The 20,523-nt window shown below is 40.1% G+C and overlaps 1 protein-coding gene across 7 annotated transcripts in view; it reads right to left on the bottom strand.

Annotated features, from left to right (window-relative positions):
- The window catches only part of Qki (QKI, KH domain containing RNA binding), a 142,658-nt gene extending 123,503 nt beyond the window's left edge, over positions 1-19,155 (bottom strand). For all 7 annotated transcript variants that reach the window (XR_013045152.1, XM_076552884.1, XM_076552885.1 and 4 more), the window contains exon 1: positions 19,014-19,155. Coding sequence is in view for 6 of the 7 variants with exons in the window: in XM_076552884.1 (XP_076408999.1) it covers positions 19,014-19,155 (142 nt within the window). In the remaining variant the exon portion in view is untranslated. The remainder of the gene's footprint in view (positions 1-19,013) is intronic.
- Positions 19,156-20,523: the final 1,368 nt, after the last annotated feature.

The following is a 20,523-nucleotide window of genomic DNA, read 5'->3' as shown; positions in this document are numbered from 1 at the left end:
TAAAACTTAAGTACACATACACTATTTCCAGTCTTCAAGTATATACAAGCACATGCAGATTATATGCCTATATATACCTGATTTCATCTTCATCTCAGATGTCAAACCATGAAATTTTAAGTTCTGCTACAAGTAAAAATAAAGCTGCTGAGCCGGGCGGTGGTGGCGCACGCCTTTAATCCCAGCACTCGGGAGGCAGAGCCAGGCGAATCTTTGTGAGTTTGAGTCCAGCCTGGTCTACAAAGTGAGATCCAGGACAGGCTCCAAAGCTATACAGAGAAACCCTGTCTCAAAAAAAAGAAAGAGAGAGACAGAGAGAGACAGCAGAGAGAGACAGAGACAGAGACAGAGACAGAGACAGAAGGAAGGAAGGAAGGAAGGAAGGAAGGAAGGAAGGAAGGAAGGAAGGAAGGAAGGAAGGAAGGAAGGAAGGAAGGAAGGAAGGAAGGAAAGAAAGAAAGAAAGAAAGAAAGAAAGAAAGAAAGAAAGAAAGAAAGAAAGAAAGAAAGAAAGAAAGAAAGAAAGAAAGAAAGAAAGAAAGAAAGAAAGAAAGAAAGAAAGAAAAAGAAAGAAAGAAAGAAAAAGAAAGAAAGAGGAAAAAGCTTCTGGTGTGGTGGCACACACCTTTTAGTTGCAGCACTCAGGAGGCAGAGGCAGGTGGATGTCTGAGTTCAAGGCCAGCCTTAGTCTACGTGAGTTCCAGGACAGCCAGGGTTACACAGAGGAAACCCTGTCTTGAAAATAATAATAATAATAATAACAATAATAAATATAAATAAAATAAAGCTTATCATACATCAAATGTCTGATCAGGCATAAGAGGTTCATATAACTGGAATATTAATCTTGGCTCTAAGTTTTAAAGTTGCCACAGTATACTAAAGTCAAACAAAACAGATGACCAAGCAATTGATGTGTCACCAATAAATGAATGACAGCACTGACTTTTTTTTTTAAAGTAACTTGTTTCTGTTTTGCTTTTCAAGACAAGGTTTCTCTGTGTAGCCCTGGCTGGCCTGGAACTCAAGAGATCCACCTGCGTCTGCCTCCCAAGTGCTGAGATTTAAAGATGTGCGCCACCACTGCCTGCCAGCATTGACTTCTTTTACACTGCCCTCAGTGCAAATTTCAGTGATGGTAAGATGGGTTATGTTCAATATTACAAGCTAAGGTCTCCTTTCATATGGATGTAATATAATCACTCTTCCAAAGACTTATTAGCACTCAAAAATAATTAAATGAAACTACTTTCAGTAAAAAGATGCAATTACTGGTTCGTATTTTAGTGTTTTTAAAAGAAACACTATTTCTTGATTTTCGTATCATTATAGTTAATCTATAACATCAATAAATTGTCTCTGAACTACAGGACATCTGTAGGGCCCTTTTCTTCCTTCTACCCTGTTTTTTAATCATCAAATATTAAGTTCCAATGTCTGCTTTAAAAACTGAAATAACACTATACTTGAGAACAAATTTACCACAACTACACTCTTCATACTTATTATACTGTATTGCCCAGAAAGTAAGATCAATTAGATCAGGGGTATATATTCAAAAGAAGAAAGTCTATAATAACCTTATCAAAATAATCTTTATTTCCCTTTAAAATCCTACACTTTTAATATTTTAATTTGAAATCATTCCTCCCCATTTGTTTTTTGTTGTTGTTGGTGGTGGTGGTGGTGGTGGTTTGTTTTGTTTGTTTTTGTTTTCTTTTTTGGTTTTGTTTTTATGGAGACAAAGTCTCATTATGTAGCCCTGGCTGTCCTGGAACTCACACATAAGTCAGGCTAGCCTGGAACTCAGAGATCCATACCTTGCCTCTGCCTCCTGAGTGCTGGGTACCACTACACCCAGCTTAATAATGTTATTGTAACCACTTTTCAGATTTTGCATTAGCACTTTCACATTTAGAACATTTACTATCCTTGGATGGTTTTCAGTTTTCACTTTCACAAATAATTCTCTGAATCTGAAATGGCCATCTACTAATGGCTATGTATAATCACGGGTATCTGGGGAAGGTACTTCAAAATGCATGCTACAATGTACCAAGACTCAAGAGTTAAAACACTCCAAATACTGTATATTGTATCAAGGGTTGGGTTACCCCTCAGAAATGACAAGCATTAATCACTTAGAGTAAATAAAAGAAAATGAGCTTAGATTCCGCCATTCTGCTCAAATTTGATAGCACAATTAGGTACAACACAAGCAGTATCGACACCTATAGAATGTGATAGGTTTTTAAAAATTACGACACAAAGCTGAATGGATATTAAATGATCTGGGAAGAGATGGAGGAGGGAAATGAGTATTATCAAAATACAATGTACAAAATTCTCAAAAACACACAAAAAAAATTTCTGCCTCTTCAAAGTGTAGTTCCTCATATATGTAGTACAATTCCTCACATACACAGAAGAAACATGAAATACAGTCCATAGTAGTAAAAGGATTTTAATTCATTAGGAACATCATGTACTGAAAAGGTAATAACTATGTTTGAAATAGTTACTAAAAAGCAAAAATGTATTACTAACACCTAAGCTTATAAGGAACTGTAAACTGTCTCTAGCTTTTAAGTAGAAAACTCAAGTGTCATTTATCTGAACTAAGCAGGCCAAACAAAATATCCTCTGATTCCTATGTTCTCCTCAATGTCGAAATGGGTGGATAAATTTCAAGCCTCTTCTCTCAAGAGTTGCTTTATAGGCAATTTTCTCCCAGTATCAAGGCCTGCAGTTTCCATTTGGCTGCCAGTTTGTGATTAAATTCATCACCTTTATTATAAAAATGTGCTTTACTCCATGGCCTGCTGCACAAGAACTGTAAGGAAAACATTTTTCACTGCTAACAGCAAGACCATTCTAAGGAAACCACCACATCCACTCAAACATTAACTTCTCCAACCCGCTGCAGTAGCCTATCACACAAAGAACATCTGTAACAACTGTGAAACCTACAGAAACTAAATTCTATGGAAATACCAAGCTTTAAGGCTTTTTGGTAAAATGTAACTAAACATTCAATTCTCAATGTTTCAATTTTAATTGTTTAACTTACTTTTCTTACTTTGTCATGATAGAGATTAAAACCACAACTAGTCTACTAACAGGTGGATGTTCTACTACTGAGATATAATACTTCCAGCTCCCAAACTTGAAATCTGTAAACAACTACAAAGATGAAGTCAATATCTAGAATATTTCCAAAGTCCAATAAAAAGACACCATTCTTGGGTGCTAGAAAATAAGCGCTTATCTTCTTATTCCATTGTGTACAAGTTTATGGTTTCGTTCCGAGTTTACCTTGTACCATCTGGGCACATGGCCAAGAGTCAAAAGCAAACGTGTACATAACACATAAAGCTCCTGCCTGACAGTTTCTTTTCAAGATGTGCTTGGGGGAGGGGAGTCAGAAAAGAAACACTTCTCAAATAGTTACAGTTAAACTAGTTAATATATTTAGAAAAACAATCTTACTTGTGAAGTTTAATTTTTTTAAAGATTAGCTATGCAACAGCAGTTAACAAACTTGGCTAGTAAGCTAAAAATTCAAATCTCATAAGCATACTTGGTATTTTCATTTTAGAATGTAGAGACAAGAAAAGAATTCAATCTCACACTTAAGCTTTAGAAAGAGGAATTATCAGATTATAAAACATATGTCCCTCAAAGAAATTGTCATGTTCCTGCAAGAAAATAAGGTATTTCCTTAAAGGTGGGCATGTTCTGTGAAATCTTCTCCAGACAGTTAGTTGTATCTCACTCATCTCTCTATTCCTAGCATCCAATAAGATGCTTAAGGGGAAAGACTTTAAAAATTAAACTGTAACAAAAGTCAACATTAACTTTCTGGTAACCGTATAAGCCACAAACATTAAATTAGTATTATTAATCACAACCAGCATTTTTAAATGAAATATATTTTCAAAAACTAGTTGTATCACAGATGTTTTAATGTCTGTGTGAGGATGTCAGATCCCCTGGAACAGGAGTTACAGACAGTTGTGAGCTGCCATGTGGATGCTGAGAATTGAACCCAGGTCCTTTGGAAGAGCAGCCAGTGCTCTTAACCACTGAGCTATCTCTCCAGCCTGCATTTTACTTTTAACAAAGCATTTCTTTTGATTAACATTTAGAATTGTCTATTATTTATAGTCAGGATACAAATATTGCTAATGGGGACAATCAAAGAGACTCAATTTACAAAATCACAAATGTGTAGGGAGATAGGATGAAAAAACAGCTGTAATCAAAGCCCTCGAGAAGGAGTTCAAGGCCAGCCTGAGCTACAGTAAGATGTATTTAAAAAAAAAAAAAAAAAACCAAATGGGGGAGAAAATAAAGAAAGCCTCAGGACACAGTGAAGATCCTCTTTTTTATTACTACCACTCTCTCCAATACCTTCTTACTCTTTTCCCCTCCTCTGGCTTCAAGCCATCTTTACAGAGCTACAAAGTAACTTATAATTCAATATATTCAAAGTTGATTAACTTGAGACGAACCTTTAGCTATCATGTGACAAAATAGCTTGTTACAATTATATGGCCTATGGCATTCAGTTAACTCATACCTGGAAAATTAAAATTCATATAGATGAAAAGAAAATGTGAAAAATAAAATACCATCATACTCCTCCTTATCATCATGTAAAATACTATTTTCCTATAACCTAGAAACTAAACCAGGGTTTTTCAAACTCATATCTTACTTTTGATCTTCCTTAATTACTATTATTCTCCTACCCAATACATTCACTTTCTATTTACTCATCCGACCCAGTACTGGACTGAACTCAGGGCCTTGAATATGTAAAGCAATGTAGACAGTGTTCTACCACTGAAACAGATCTCAGCCCTCACTTCCCTTTTCTGTATTTTTAAGTCAAGAGAAGAAAAAAAAACAAAGCAACATAATAAGCTTTTAGAGTCTCTCTCAAGTAATCATCTCTCAAAATTTAGGGAAACTTCACCTTAGCCTACAAAGTACAGATAATATAGAACATCAACACAAACGGTACTAAATAGTAGCCAGCTAGAAACTGCAAAAGAGACTATCACCATGAACAAGAGCATCTTGTCTTTGGTTTTAATGATAGTATAACTCTGTGTGCACTGGATGCTTAATTTTGTTCTTATTTGAAAAAAATGTTTTAAAAAAACAACAAAAATACTTGGGAGATATGTTAAGTAACAAAATTTAAAATATTTGAGACTTCACATCTGAAGGTAGGCAGCCATATTGCAGAAATTAACAGTTACAACAAAATTCCCCTTAGTGATCAGGCTTAATTAACAGAACTCTTACTTGCTAACAATATTACTTAGATATATTGTGCAGAAGAGCCAAATTACCATTCCTGAAACCAGCACTGTCTAGACCAGTGGTTCTCAACCTGAGGGTTCAACAACCCTTTCACAGGGGTCACATATCAGATATCCAATATATCAGATATCCAATACATCAGATATTTACATTACAATTCATCACAGTAGTAAAATTATTTATGAAGTAACAATAAAAATAATTTCATGGTTGAGGGTCACCACAACATAACTGTATCAAAGGGTCACAGCATTAGAAAGTAACCTAACTGAGGACCGCTGGTCTAGATCATAAAGTATCTTCACACTTTCATTAATGAAGTACATATGTATATAAAATCAAGCTGTGGATGAGCTGCAAAATTCCAATTCCAAAATTTCAGAATTGTAGTATTTCTGTGGGGGAAAAAAAGCTAACTTAATTATTTACTTGCAGAGCAGATTAAACCCAAAGCCTTAACATGGTAGTAGGTCACCACCACTCTACCAGGTCCTTTAGTCTACACAGTGACTTCAGGGTCAGTCCTGAGACCCTGTCTCCTTCATTCCCTCAAAAGAAAGATAACCCGGTATCCAAAAGGAGTCAAAATCAAGAAAAAAAGGAAAATCTGAAAGGAAGAAACAGCAGTAGTGAATACAGCAACCTGTCACATTAAGGTATTGCACTATAAAGGAATGCTCATAAAACTAAAGAAAGCCTAGACTAAAAGCAGAACTATGGAAGAGATCAAAGGGAAAAACAACTAAGAGCCATGAAGAGGAAAAGCTTTAAATAGCTCTTGTGTTATCTCCAGTCAGAGTATAAACTACAGGTATTTAAAGTTTAATAATTAAGAAATAGTTCAGAGTGAACTATTTATTCTATTTAAACTATTTATACTCAAAATGTCCTTTACAAGAACACCGTTCCTAGGTCTAATGCATATCCCCATACAGCTTCTCCACTTAAATCCTGTAAATCCTCTGAGAACAGCAAGTCCATCTCTTTTCAGAACCACTGGTGAACTCCTAGACTAAAGTAATCTTTCAAGCATCAGGCTTTAGTCTGTTTTAGTTATCTTAACTACTCAGTAACTATGGAATAATTGTGAAGCTCTAGTATGCCCTTCATAATATCCCACACATACCTTTAATAAAGTTGCAGTATGTTGTCACTAAAAATTAGCATGTGAAATGGGATACTCCGCAATTCAAAACACTACATCACAATAATCACTTTCTATTTAATACACCAATAACATTGATTCCACATTAAACACAATGCAAACTCTGAGTTTGGTATTCATTGGCCCAGTCACAATATTTAGTAACTAAAGGCTTTCTGAGACTTAGTAATGGACTTCGTAAATCATTTACATTACATACTTAAAAAAAAAAAAAAGGAGAAAAAATGGAAGCTAAAAGACACACAGGGGGAAATGTCCATTGCGGGTTTTTGTTTTTGTTTTTGTTTTTTGTTTTTCTCTTATTTTAAAGAAACAACACATAGGGATAGTATTTCAGTGTGAACTCAAGTCTATCACACCCATTAATAAAACATAGAAGGAAATTCACCAAAATTCAGTGCCTATTAATTATATGTGGTTTTTCATTTTAATTGGTATATCTAAAAATTTTCATAAGGAGTATTTGATCTTTCCTGTGGAGGAAAGAATTCAAGCTCCTCAAAAGTTTACAGGCTAAGAAACAGTATTCAAAATATGCACATCAAACTTATCATTCTTTGTCTTTGTTGTTGAGGCAGGGTTTCTCTACTTAGTCCTAGGGCTGTCCTGGAACTCACCATGTAGACCAGGCTGGCCTTGAATTCAGAGATCTTCCCACCTCTGCCTCCCTCCCCAGTGCTGGGTCTAACATCTGTGCCACAACACAAGCCGTGCAAACTGAGCATTCTCATCTACTTTCTGCTCTCTGAAGACAAGTACAGCCCTACTCCTACCAAACCTGAAAACGTCTGCATTCAATTATCTCTACTATAAGCAGGACAGAAAAAAGAAATCCACAACTAAAATTTAAGGTGGTATAGTTGTACCAAGGTTCCTGTCAGTTTCTTCCTCCCTGGGTCTCCACATAAAAACAAAGGAAGAAAAGATACATTCTTTCCTTATGCTGAGTTTAATTTCTAGTGACTGAGAAATAGTGGTATTTTACAACTGGAAAAAACTAATACAATAAACCAGAAAAATGTAAGTAAATGTATCAACTATTAAAAAGGCACACATTTTCCAATCAGTAACAGCATTTTTTCGACAACTGTAAGACACATTTTAAAACAAAATATATAATATGTACTTAAGAATAAAAAAAAAACTGACAAGAAAATCCTGTAATGCTATAAACTCTAGCATTAAGATTATGGTTTAACTGCTGATAATTTTTTACTGCCGTAATAAACTATGATAAGATTATGGTTTAACTGCTGATAATTTTTTTACTGCTGTAATAAACTATGGTCCTGAAAAGAACTTTTTCCTCATATAAAACATAAGAGTATGCTATGAACAACAATCACTTGATCCAAGATCCAGAACTATATGGATTATGCCCAAATGCTGTGCTTAGTACGTAACTTACTATCCCACCCCAACCTTTCAATAATATAAAAACAGAAAACATTGCAAGGAAAGAAAAAAAAGTGTTAGTTACATTAAATAGTCAACATATAGTCTCTGAAAGACTAAATCTTTAAAGATACAACTTAGGAACATTCTACATCAGTAGCACAATTAACTGCAACTCATCCTATTCCTGAGCAACTTTCCTATACAACGTAAAAGATAAAAGGTTCTTTTCTGACAAGTCACTTCCCAACACATTTTAGTCACTAAATGCGCTTGTGTGTACTGACATCCCCATCTGCTGGAACATAAGTTCCTTACTGTTAAAGATTCTTAACGACAGAAAGGTTGTAGTACAGAGAAATACAGCTTCAAAGCTGCATTTCTACCAAGGTCTGTCTACCTCATACAACTTTCAAAGTATAAATAACTTCACTGGCACAAAACTCTTTTCCTGGTATTTTCTATTCTGTTCCTACCCTTCATGATAAGATACAAAGCACTGGTCTAAAGAGAAAACTTTTTCCTTTTAAAATATGGTGTGGATCATACTTCCACATCACAGGCGCACAAACGTATGCACGCATCACGTCTCATTTAAAAGATATTTGTCTTCATCTCTGCTGGATTTGACTTAAAAGCTACTAAAAATGATACAATAAAAGAGCTTATACAGCAAATGAGGATATCAAAAGGTCAATAGCAAGATTTAGTAAAGAATAAAAAAAAAAGAAAAAACACTACATGTAAAATACGGCAAAACAAACCAGATATATGAATCACTAGTTACACATAAAATTTGTAATGTATAAAACAAGAAAATTTAAATTTATTTAGCAGCTTGCTGATTTTTTTGATTTTGAGAATATCTCCTTTCTACTGTAAAAAGAATCAAGTAAGCAGTTATGTCACTATCAAGAGTATTATTTTGGGGGCCAGAGAGATGGCTTAGTGGTTAAGAGTACCGGCTGCTCTACCAGGGGACCCAAACCCGATTCCAAGCACCCATACAGTGACTCAAAAGTGTAACTCGAGTTCTAGGGGGTCCAACACCCTCTTCTGGCCTCTGTGGGCATAAGGCACATATGCTGTAAACAGATATACATGCAGGCAAGACACCCAAACACACTAAGTAAAATTTTAAAAAATTACTTTGGTACGGGGGAAAAAAAAGATAAGATGGCCGTGATAAAAACTAAATCAAAAAATGCAAACACCAACTGATTTAAATAAATATTACTTAGCTGCATCAAAAAAAAAAATGATCTCACACCAACAATAACAAATACTGTTAGCACCTAATACAAGTCTGTAACACCATTCAGAACTGAAAAGAATCCTAGTGAAATGGCTAGTTTTACATATGGAGCAGAAAACATACACAAGGTAGCTGAAGAATACAGTGTCCCAAAAAGCAAGAAACATTCTAAAAGACAAGGGAGCCAATTTGATTACCCACAGCCACAACGTATCTATGAAAATCCATGTGCTTATAATGCTGAGTTTAAAAGGTCATCAGAGCAGCTAGCAAATCTATGACTAAATAACAGTAAGAAATCTATACAGCTTTCCCAATAGGATTTGATTTCAAATAGCAATACCTACCCTGTTGTTCAAAGTTCAACCTTTCAAATACCAAGATAACGGTTCAAAGAATATTAAAATGAGAGAAGCATCATGGTGGAAGTTATAATGAAATGAATTCAGACAGATTAGCAACCTTTAAGACCACAGCATAAATGATTCATAAAACATAAAGCTGAATTACGTTCTGATCAAAACAGAAATATAACCTTAGTTTTTAAAACCAGACCTACTATATGACCCAGTGGTAGCTCTCCTGGGTGTTTACCAAAGGATTCCAAGCAGCACAGAGCAGAGAGATCTGCACATTAGTGTCACATGCAGCACTATGGACAAATCCTAAATTATGGGGCCAACCATGGCACATATATCAACAGAGGGATGGGTCAAGAAAATGTAAAATGTGGTGGATACACATGATGAAATCTTTGCATCTGTGAATAAGACTGACATTTTATCATTTGTGGGGAAATGAATACAACTGGATATAATCACATTAAATCTGAAATACAATGTATGTTTTCTCTCAAAAAAAAAAAAAATTTTTACAGAAGAATTACCCGGACTCTTATACTGCAGTCTAATCCAGGTAAGAATCTGAGTTTCACTAATAGTGAAACTGACTGTCTCTACTCATATGATACAATTTAATTAAAGAACACAGCAACACCTCTGGTATATTCCAAAGATGCTATACTTCAATCTGCTTTATCCTTTAACTCCCTAAACCAAGTGCCATGACACTCAACTAATCTTTGCCTCAGGCAGGAGTATCATCATAAACTTGAGGCACTACAAAAATTCAGCACTACATGAGTTCAAGGCTAGTCTGATATACAAAGCAAAGACCCTGTCTTAAACACACAAAACAAATACCAAATTAATTCCAACTTACTAAAGATACAAAGCATAAAGGAACAAACAATTCCCCCAACACAGAAGGTAAAGTGAGGCATTTTTCAAGATGTTTCCAAATTTTAAAGGATTTTAAATTATAACAAGATTCAACTATTTGGTTTGGACATTGTAGGTATAAAGAACATTATAGATGCAACTACAGAAATCTGAGTATTGACTGTTTACACATTAATCTATTTTGTTAATGTGGTATCACTAACTGAAAATATTAATTTTGAAAAATACAAAATTTAAGAATGGGATACCAATGTATCTCTACTGTATTTTAATCAATACTGAAAATATAATTAAGTAGAACATAACAACTATAGTAAGGTTCTCAGGAAATCTTCACTATACTTTGTAACATATACTTAACACATGAATGACATCACTTTCACAAACACCTCACCAAGCCAAGCCAATTAATTCCAAAGAGACAACAAAAGCAAGAGTTTCTTCATTCTTTCACTTAGAAAAAGTTCAATTCTCTCTTAAGTAACCAAAACTGGGTTGCTATACACACACACACACACACACACACACACACACACACACACACACATTCTATTCTATTCTCATTCACTTCATTCAAGACTACCAAGCCACCAAGGCCAGGTGCCACTACTCAGGAAGTTCTACTTGACACTTCAGCTCTACATGACCACTAAACTACTAGTTAGGAGATTCTCCAGTACATAAAGCTAGTAGACAAGCACGTGGATAAAACACCTTCCTCCACCTTTCATGTTTCTCTACCCAATGATTCCTACCAAAAGGAACCTAAAAATGCCGACAGAAAAATCTTGTATAAGCAGTCTTCTGTGTATTATATCCTTCTACCTCAGAATATTTGGATTCTGTATGGAAAGGGAGTTAATTCCATTTATAAGAATAAAACAAATGATACAGCATTTGCCTAACATGTATGAGGCTCTAGGTTCAATTCTTAGCCACAACTGTAAGTAATAAAATTACTGTAACACGGCTAACAACTGAACTTTCTATTTCGTCTCTATTTTTTTTAATATAATTAAAAATGAACAGCCACTCGTCCTCCACCTACTTTTCGGCTCACAATCGTCTTCCCTTAGAGAAGTGGTTCTCAAACTCTCAAGACCCCTTTGGGGTCAAACAACTCTTTCACAAAAGTCATGTATCAGATATCCTGCATATCAAACTTTACATTATGATTCATAATAGTAGCAAAATCACAGTTATGAAGTAGCAACAAAAGTAATTTTATAGCTGGGGGAAGGTGTCACCACAGCATGAGGAACTGTATTAAAGGGTCCAGCATTAGGAAGGTTGAATCATTCTCCAGTTACCTCCCCGATTTAAAATAAAAAAAAAACAGATAGATAGATAGATAGATAGATAGATAAATAGATAAACAAACAGGCTATTGCCCCATCCAGATCTGAAACTAAAGCAAACTTATGTTCCCAGCTTTAATCACTTAGCAATAAACCTCTATATTAAATTTTTTAATCAAAAATATTGCTTCCTTTGAGTGGTTACCAAAAATAACAGTAATAAAAATAGTAACAGTGGTAAATGAAAACTGAATTCATTTGTATAATAATATTTTAAAAATTGAAGTTATATCCTTTGGTTACAGAAATGTTGAGTATATTTAAATCCTCTAAACACACCTTTAGTTTCTCACTTTCAGGATCCCAATTGTCAAACAACAGTCTTATTTTCAGCTATTTTAGAAAGACTATATATTCTAGCTCCAAAAATTGACCAGCATTTGTTAAAGTCCAACACACACAGGGCAGAATTGGCAAAAAAAACATTCCCATTTTCTTTCTGTTCACAACTGGAAGCACTAATAGTTTTTCAGTGTATGGAAATCTGCTGCAACTCTTGTCTTCTCAGTCTCCCCTCCAGGAGGGGCACATCCTAAAACAAACCAGCGTAGAGACTGAAGAGTCCAGCGCCATCTCTGCTACAGCCTGGCTTATGACAAGGACAAGTCCCCACCCTCTCCAGACTGATCTATACAGCCTTCTGATCTCAGGTCCTAACAGTTCTGAAGTACTGATACAACACTGATTTTCCCTCCACTAAAACACATCCCAGAAATGTCTTTCTACCCGTTAATCCTATACTCCCTTCCACACTATTTAAGAGACAATTTTGAAACTGGGTAAACAATAGGATATGGAAGTTTATGAAACATTTCAAATTTTAAAAATCCACTTTTTTTAATTTTTACTTATTTTATGTGTTTTGCCTGCACCTATGACTGTGCACTGTGTATGTGGGTGCCTGGCGCTCAAAGAGGCTAGAAGGGGGCGCAGATCCCCCTGGACCTGGGCTAACAGATGGTTATGAGCCATCTTGTAAGTGCTGGGAATTGAATCCAGGTCCTCTAGAAGAGCAGAGCCAGTTCTTAGCTGCTGAGCCATCTCTCCACCCCCCAAAAATCCCTATTATTTTTTCCTTGGTATACTCTGAAGACTGTAACAAATGTTTTTGCTTGATTTTGGCCTATGCATTTCAAATCACAAAATTAGCTCAACAATAACTTACCACTGACTAAGGTGATCGTGCCACTGACTCTACAATGACTTGATTTTAAAGCCAGAACATAGCTTAAAACCTGACTCCCTGGTTCAATGCTGAGCCCAACAAATTAGTCACTACCTCCAAAACCTGCTTCCTGCCTTCCACAAAGTTCACCAGCTTCATCACGTTCACTAGCACGCACTTGCTGTCTCCCTTTATGGACACACACAGACTTGCACAAGCACTCTCAAGCGTGCCTTTTCCTTATATCATGACCATAACACAGGACCAGATTGTGGACTGAACTGTCTTTTCATGTTTTTGTGGCCCTCTACTCCCTTAGAAGAGGATCCAAAACAATCTGAACTTGACAAATTCTGTTTTAAAAATGGCAGTAATGATGCAAGGTCTATATATTGATTTTAGGAGCAAATGGCAAAAAAAAATTACCTAAATAATTCCAAAAATGCCAAAACTTTCAAACACTAAGCACTGATTCAAGATTTTTTCTATTTATAGACTGACGTTTTGGGATAAGAAATAGCTAGAAACTTACCCTACTTAAGCAAAGGAATTTTATACTTCTAATTCCTATTCTTATTGATGGTAATAAAGTAAAATCAACATTAAACACCTACAAATAGTGATATTACAGGGGTGGAGGGGATTTTTAAAGGGAAAAAAGGCATGAACCTTTGTTCTCTAACCTTCCAAAGCTATCACTAATTATTACAAAATTTCTTTACATGTTTAAAGTATTAGTGTTTAATTCCACCTCTGTATTTTATTTAAAAGCATATTAAGCCCTATCTTGAAAAACCAAAAAAAAAAAAAAAGGCATATTAAGAGAAACTAGAAATCAAAAGTTGTTGTTGACATACTTTTAAATTAAAACATCGGCGTGTCTGTTACCAGGCTCTGACCTGGACCAAGCAGCGAATCACTTCTACTAAGGCACACAGAAACCAATCAGACCTAAGTTCCAATGGTGATAACTACATAAAAAGTAGCAGCGGTCACAAATGGTGTTTATAGACCTTTTTCCTAACACAGCTATATCAACATGACAAACTACATTGACTTACAAGTTTAGTGCTTATGCTTATTTTGCTTATATTTAGTGAAAACAATATTATAAGTAATCTTACTTGGACAGCAAATAAGCAACATGAGTTTCCCAAAATTTTTTAAAAAATGTAAGATTTTATAAAGGAATATAATTTCCTAAAAGACATCAGTGCAGAGGGTGAAAATCTTGCACTTATAATCCCTATTGCACTGCCCTAATGTCAAATAAAGAACGGAGATGAAATAGTCAAGTCAGCCATGTAAAGAAACTGGCACACAGTTCTAATCATGACCTCCTAACATGGGTCCATTTCCCCACCATCCTCCCTCAGCCTTGAAACAGGTTCTTAGCTATTCCCACAGCAGATGACAATACTAAGAGCAGAAAGTTATCTCCTGAGCTATCGACAAACAAAACCCAGTAACGTCACAGCACATTCCATTTCAGACAGAAAGGGGTCATTTTTGCTTACAACTGCATCATCAAACAAACTGCATTCACTACACTGAATTTCTCAAATCAAAGTGCAGTTCCACTATGTTTATAAAAGCTGCCCATATAATAAAACGGTCTAATTACCATTCTCTGAATACCCAGATATACTAACTAGCTGGAAAGGGGGGCTTCTTAACCCTGTTTCAGTAAGAGTCTCAGCAACAGTTATACTTATTTTGTCACAGGACTCTATTTCCCTTAGGATAGTAGAAACCGTTTGATCTGATGGGAAACTAATGAAACTGGCTCCAGGACAGTGACAGGACCACAATTAACAGGGATATACAATGTTCAAAAGCCACCTAAAAGGTTGAATGCAGATCTGGGACACAGCTATGAAGGTCCTTATCATCGCACACATTCACTTTCACTGAAACCAAAAATTTTAAGTTGATATTCTCATATTCATTTCAGAAAAGGCAATGATACCATCCATATACACTGGGAGATGTGATTATCCAAGTTTATAGTTTCTAGTATAAACTCAACTGTGCTGTATGTTTAAGAGTACAACCTTCACTATGAAAGATGTAAACCAGGTAACACTTACAGACCACACCACTCTCCTCCTCTAGAGCAGTTACGGTTCCAAAGTGCAGTGTGAATGTAGAGAAAGTGACCTAGTGCGAGATGCAAATGGTCCTTTCCACGGTATCCCCAGAGCCGCGATCTCTCCAGGAGCATACTGGAGAGAGCGGTGGCAAATACCAGCTGATTACAGCTCTTCTTTTCCAATTACAAAGCAGTGTGCTTCAGCTCCCAAAAAAACAGATTAATTACCCCACCTTAAGTAAAATCTCTTTGTCACAAATAATAACTACAGTCAACGATAATTTGTTTTTTAGACAAAAGAAAAACTAAAAATTTAACAAAGTACATAACCTAAGTCCTTTTATCTAAGGCATGCAAGGTTTTAAGCCATAGCATTTATGAACAAACAAATTTTCCCAAAAAGAAACTAAATTTCAAGGAAAGGTATAACATGTGCAACAATGACTACATCCTCAAAGATAAACATGATGGAAAATACCTAGCAAAGCCAATTTTAATTAAAAATATTCAATTAAAATAAATATTAAATTAAAAATATTCTCCCATTTTAAAAGTGGGAAATTTTATTTTTAAAAAGGGCTATCAGAAGACTAAAAACATTTTCAAACCATTAATGGAGACACACACACACACACACACACACACACATATATATATATGTGTGTTTGTTCACTTTTCCTGAATTATACTCTAGGCTTTCTGATAGCTCCCATAAAGATTCAAACTGCCCCTGTTCATCAAACCACACACTTCACTTTCATAAGCAGCTGCTCTCTCTCATAAACCTGCCTAATGAATTGAAACTTGAAACGTGATGGTTAAGTATGACTTCTAAGTATTCTCTTTTCCTCTGCTTGATATTTTTCTGAGTTATATATTGTTCATTTTCAACACTAAATTGCAAAATGTTTATTTAAAAAAACATGCTTTGCATTCAACTACTTTAAAGAGTTTCATGACAAAGAAAAGTCTTTAAAATAATTTGTGTGTAACTGTTCTTTCTTAGGGATGGTATGGAGGGTTAGTTAAAATCTGAAGAGAAAGCAGTTTAAGACCCACGTTTCATTTGTAGTCCTGGGCTAACCTCTAAATAAACGATCCTTTAAGTCTTAAGAAGTATTAACTCAAGTTATAGCTTTTATTTCAGAATTTACCCAGCCTAAAATACAATTTCAAACTTAAAAACCCCCCTGCTGAAGACACTGGGAAAGACTGGCACAGCTCACGAGCGGATCAACAGCCAACAACTCAAGGACTGACTGACTACCTAGCTAGTTTACGGACTACAGCCTCTTTATGCTGGCAAGCATCAATGGAGTCTTTCTCTATCGTTCAAGTTTTAACAAGTAGGAAAAAATAGAAACACTTCATTCCCAAATCTACTAACTAGCCAAGTGAAAATTCTCAAACAGGAACTATATTAAAAGCTCACTTTTAATACTGCTTGAAAAGTATTTTACAAATAAGATTGATAGACAATCCCATTCAAAATTTCTAATTATCAAAGAGTAGAGTATCTTAATGGCACTGAACAGTTTAATCCCTAAAGTGAAAGTCAGTTTTATGTGAATTTAAAAGTAATTTTTCTGCTAAGCATTATAGACAAAGGAGAGTGTAATCCCTGACCACAAACAGAAGTCCTGATTAATTTGTTGTGGACAATGAGAGGCCACAAAGGGGGGAGCACAAGTTGCCAATTTTCACAATTAGGCCATCTAGCAAGAAGATTAGGACGGTGGATGGAAGAAACCAGTATTTTCAAGTCAAGTTAAACTTACAGTAAGACTAACAAGTACAGGAAAAAGCTTCTAACACCTAAGGACTGGCCTCTTTCCTGCGCTGGTCTGATGAAAACAATCACACTTCCTACTCACTCCACTGTCTATTGTAAACACCCATCTTTACACTGGCCTGATGCAGAAATTCCCAAGTACAGACAGAATGAGGTGTGAGGTGGAGAAAACATGAAAAGAGAAAAAAAGCAAATATTATTTTGACTACTGTAATCCTAAGCTTTCTTCTACATCAGAAACTCAAACAAGCCTGTGCAGAAGCAGTGACACACCTGAAATTCCCCCAGGTGGCTGCTTCTGCCAACCTCACACTAAGGTAGTCCGTTCTGGGCAGTCTGAAGGGCACATGAGCAGCCTTCCACAACTAACCCAGGGAACTCCTATCGCATATCCAAACTTTTTATAATCTCCACTGGAGTATACACAGCATTTTAAAAATGCATTGTAATTCATTTTAAATGCTGTCTAGTTGTGTAAGAGATTCCCCATAGACTATACTTTTAAAAAAATTATAATTTTCATCATAAAATGGATACTAATACCACGAAAACAACCAATAAGCCAAGTGAAAAAAATAACAGTGTATTAGGTGTTTTCTCTGTAATCACAGTTGTGGATAAATAACGACAGATTAAGTCACCTAAAATTTAAGTTTCTACTGAATTCAATATAGGTCAATTATTAAGCAAGCTACATATTTTGTTCCAAACATTTCCAAGGTTAAAAAAAATAACTGGCGCCCCTTAGCGCTCACATTTGGAAATACTCAATTTAAGAGTTCCAGCCCTTTTTTTTTTTTTTTGACATTCCAGAAAGTTTTCTGCCTCCACAATCTTTCAAATGCCAACACAAATAGGAAAGGCAAAACCCCTTAAAGGGGCAGCTCAAGTTTTCTCCGGGGCATTTGAGACTAAGAAACACGAGGTCCCAACAGTGGAAAATGCCCCTTTCGATGTGTTATGTTACTGTCTACGTTCACGCGGAATGGCCGAGTGTTGTCTGTTTTAAGTCCTATGGCTCCTACCCAACAGAAGCTCTTAGGAAGATTGTTTAACCATCCTTTAGCTCGGAGATATCCAGTCTTTTGTTCTTCCCTGACATGCCAGCTGCTTAAAAGCAGAGGATTTGCTTTCTGCAGCTAGATTTGAAAATTTCCCAGATTCTTCTCAAGATCCTAAAATCCATTGTTCGTCTGCACAGCAGCACCGTTTTTAGCTTCCTTTAGACAGTCCTCCCGCAGACTTGAAAAAACAGAAAAGAAAGTCCCCGCTCCTGGATGTTCAAAATGAACTTGTTGGTCCTATTTTCCGAGCTCCCCCCCCCCCCCGCACCCCGCCCCGGGAGGCCACACAAAGCCACAGCTACTGGAAACTAACACTCCAGGTCGCTGCTGGGAGAAGTTCTTAAAGGAATTCCAGAGCTGACCAGCAGCACTCATCTCCTGGCCGTTCTCTGCTCCCCACAGCGCTCCCAACTCGGCTCCTGCAAACTTTTCGCTCTATTTTATTCTCGTCCTTTCCAACTTCCAGCTCCCCGCCCTACAAACGCAGGCGGCCACGCCGGGAGCTAACCCTCCGCCCCAGTTCTCCCAAACTCGGATTCCGTTCAGGTCTGTCATCGCGGTATTTCGTCCTCCTCTCCCCCCCCCCACCACCACCACCACGACCAAAAAAAAAAAAAAAAAAAAAAAAGTGAAGTTAAACTCCCGAACAGTTCTAGCTTCCCTAAACAAAGGACAAAAAGTGCTCCGCTCTGTCATCCAGCCCTCGCCTTCGGCCACACGAGCACTACTTTTCCGTGTCCCGCGTCATGTCCGAACATCTCCAGAGTCCGCTCCCGGACTGCGGGGCCACTCCGCCGGGAACCCCGCGGGCAGGCGGGGCGAGGCGAGGCGGAGCTCGGGGGAAACTCGCGTGGCCCGGCCGCAGCGGCCGGGATGGCCGGGGCTGCCCTCGGCCGCGCCGTCGGGAATCGGGAGCCGGCCGCGGCCCCGCCGTCCCGCCAGCCCCGCCAGCCTCGCAGCCCCGCGCGCTCCCGGGTCCGCCTGCCCTCGGGCCTGGCCCGGCCCCGGCCCCGGCCCCTGGCCCCGCCGCGAGCCGCCCGCGCCCTCCGGCCCTCCAGGCCGGCCTGCCTGCCTTTGTGCGCCCGCCCGCCTGACCTTCCCGCCGCCCCGCCATCCCGGGGCCGCCGCGCCGGGGGGTCGCGCGAGGGCTCACCTTCGTCCAGCAGCCGCTCGAGGTGGTTGAAGATCCCGCAGAAGTTGGGCAGGCTGCTCATGAGCTTCTTGTCGTTCATCAGCTGCATCAAGTAATCTGGGGTGGGCTTCGGCTTCTCCTTCGTTTCCATTTCCCCGACCATATTCCAGGCTCCGCAGCTCACTCCGCCCGCCGCCGCCGCCGCCGCCGCCGGAGGAGAGGAGGGAGGGGCGGGGGCGAGCTCCGGCCGCCGGCCGCTCGGGACGCGGCGTCCCGCTGCTGCCGCTGCTGCTGCTGCCGCTGCTTCTGCTGCCGCCGCTGCTCCGCGCCGGCTCCCGCTCCGGCTCCCGCGCCGCCGAGCCCCGGGGCGGCCGGCTCCGCGCGCCCGCCCGCCCCCCGCAGGCACTTTCGCCGCCCCGGCCCCGACGCGCCGCGGCCGCCGCCGCCGCCGCTCTTGGGCCGCCCGGCGCGGCTTTTTCCCCCTCGCGAGGCCGGCGGCGGAGGCGGGTCTCGGGCCGAGCGCGGCGCTCAGAGGGGGGGAACCCGCTGCGCCGCGAGGAGCCGGGGAAGGGCGGGCGGCCGGGCGGCCGGGCGGGCGGGAGGGGGGGTGGTGGTGAGGGGGGAAAAGAGCCGCCGCCGCCGCCGCCGCTCGTCGGCCGGCCGGTCGGTCGGTCGCGCCCGCCGCCCTGCCCCTGCGCCGAGGCTCGCGAGTCTGCGGTGCTGCCCGCCGCCGCGGCGCTCGCTCTCTCGCTCGCTCGCCCGCTCGCTCCGCTTTGCTCCGCTCCGCTCCCTCTGCCCGCGTTGCCGCCGCTGCCGCTGCCGCCGCCGCTACCGCCGCCGCCGCCGCCGCGCTCCGACTGCGCTCCTCCTCTTCCTCCGCGGCTCTCCTCCTCCTCACTCACTTGGCGGCGGAGTTCGCCTCAGTTCAGGCGGCGCTGCCGGCGGCGGCGGGGGGGAGGGGCGCGGGCAGGGCCGGGGGCGGGCGGCGGGCGGGGCCGCGCAGGGCGGCCGTTACGGGGCTGGGCGAGAGCTCCCGCCCCCCACCCTCGGCAGCCGCCCCCCCCCTCACCCCACCCCGCTGCCGCCGCCGCCGCCGCCCCTGGCCGCTCGGGGAGGGCGGGACGGGGCCGGAGCCGCGGCTGAGCGGGACGGACGCGCGCTGGCAGCGGCGGCGGCGGCGGCCTGCGCGGGGCCGGGGTCGCGGCTGAGGGGCGTGTGGGGGGGAATGCGAGCGGCGGCGCTGGCTCGGCTGCGCGCTGTGGCTGAGGAGGCGGCGGCGGCGGCGGGCGCGGTCGGGCGCGGCGACGGAGAGGAATTCCGGCGGGACCCTGCGCTCGCCGCCGCCGCCCTGGCCTCGCCTCTCGGCGCGTTACTATAGTTTGGGGATTTTTTTTTTGTTTTCTTTTTCAATCTCTCGTCCACCTTCCTCGCTACCCCTCAGAAAAACGAGATTTTTTTTTTCTTTTTCTTTTTTAACGTCCTGTTGCTTCACTAGGGATGGGGAGGGGGGGGGGGGGACGGACACACACAC

This window comes from Peromyscus maniculatus, chromosome 16, assembly GCF_049852395.1.
Source record: "Peromyscus maniculatus bairdii isolate BWxNUB_F1_BW_parent chromosome 16, HU_Pman_BW_mat_3.1, whole genome shotgun sequence".
Lineage (NCBI taxonomy): Eukaryota > Metazoa > Chordata > Mammalia > Rodentia > Cricetidae > Peromyscus > Peromyscus maniculatus.
This window is presented reverse-complemented; position numbering and strand designations above follow the sequence as displayed.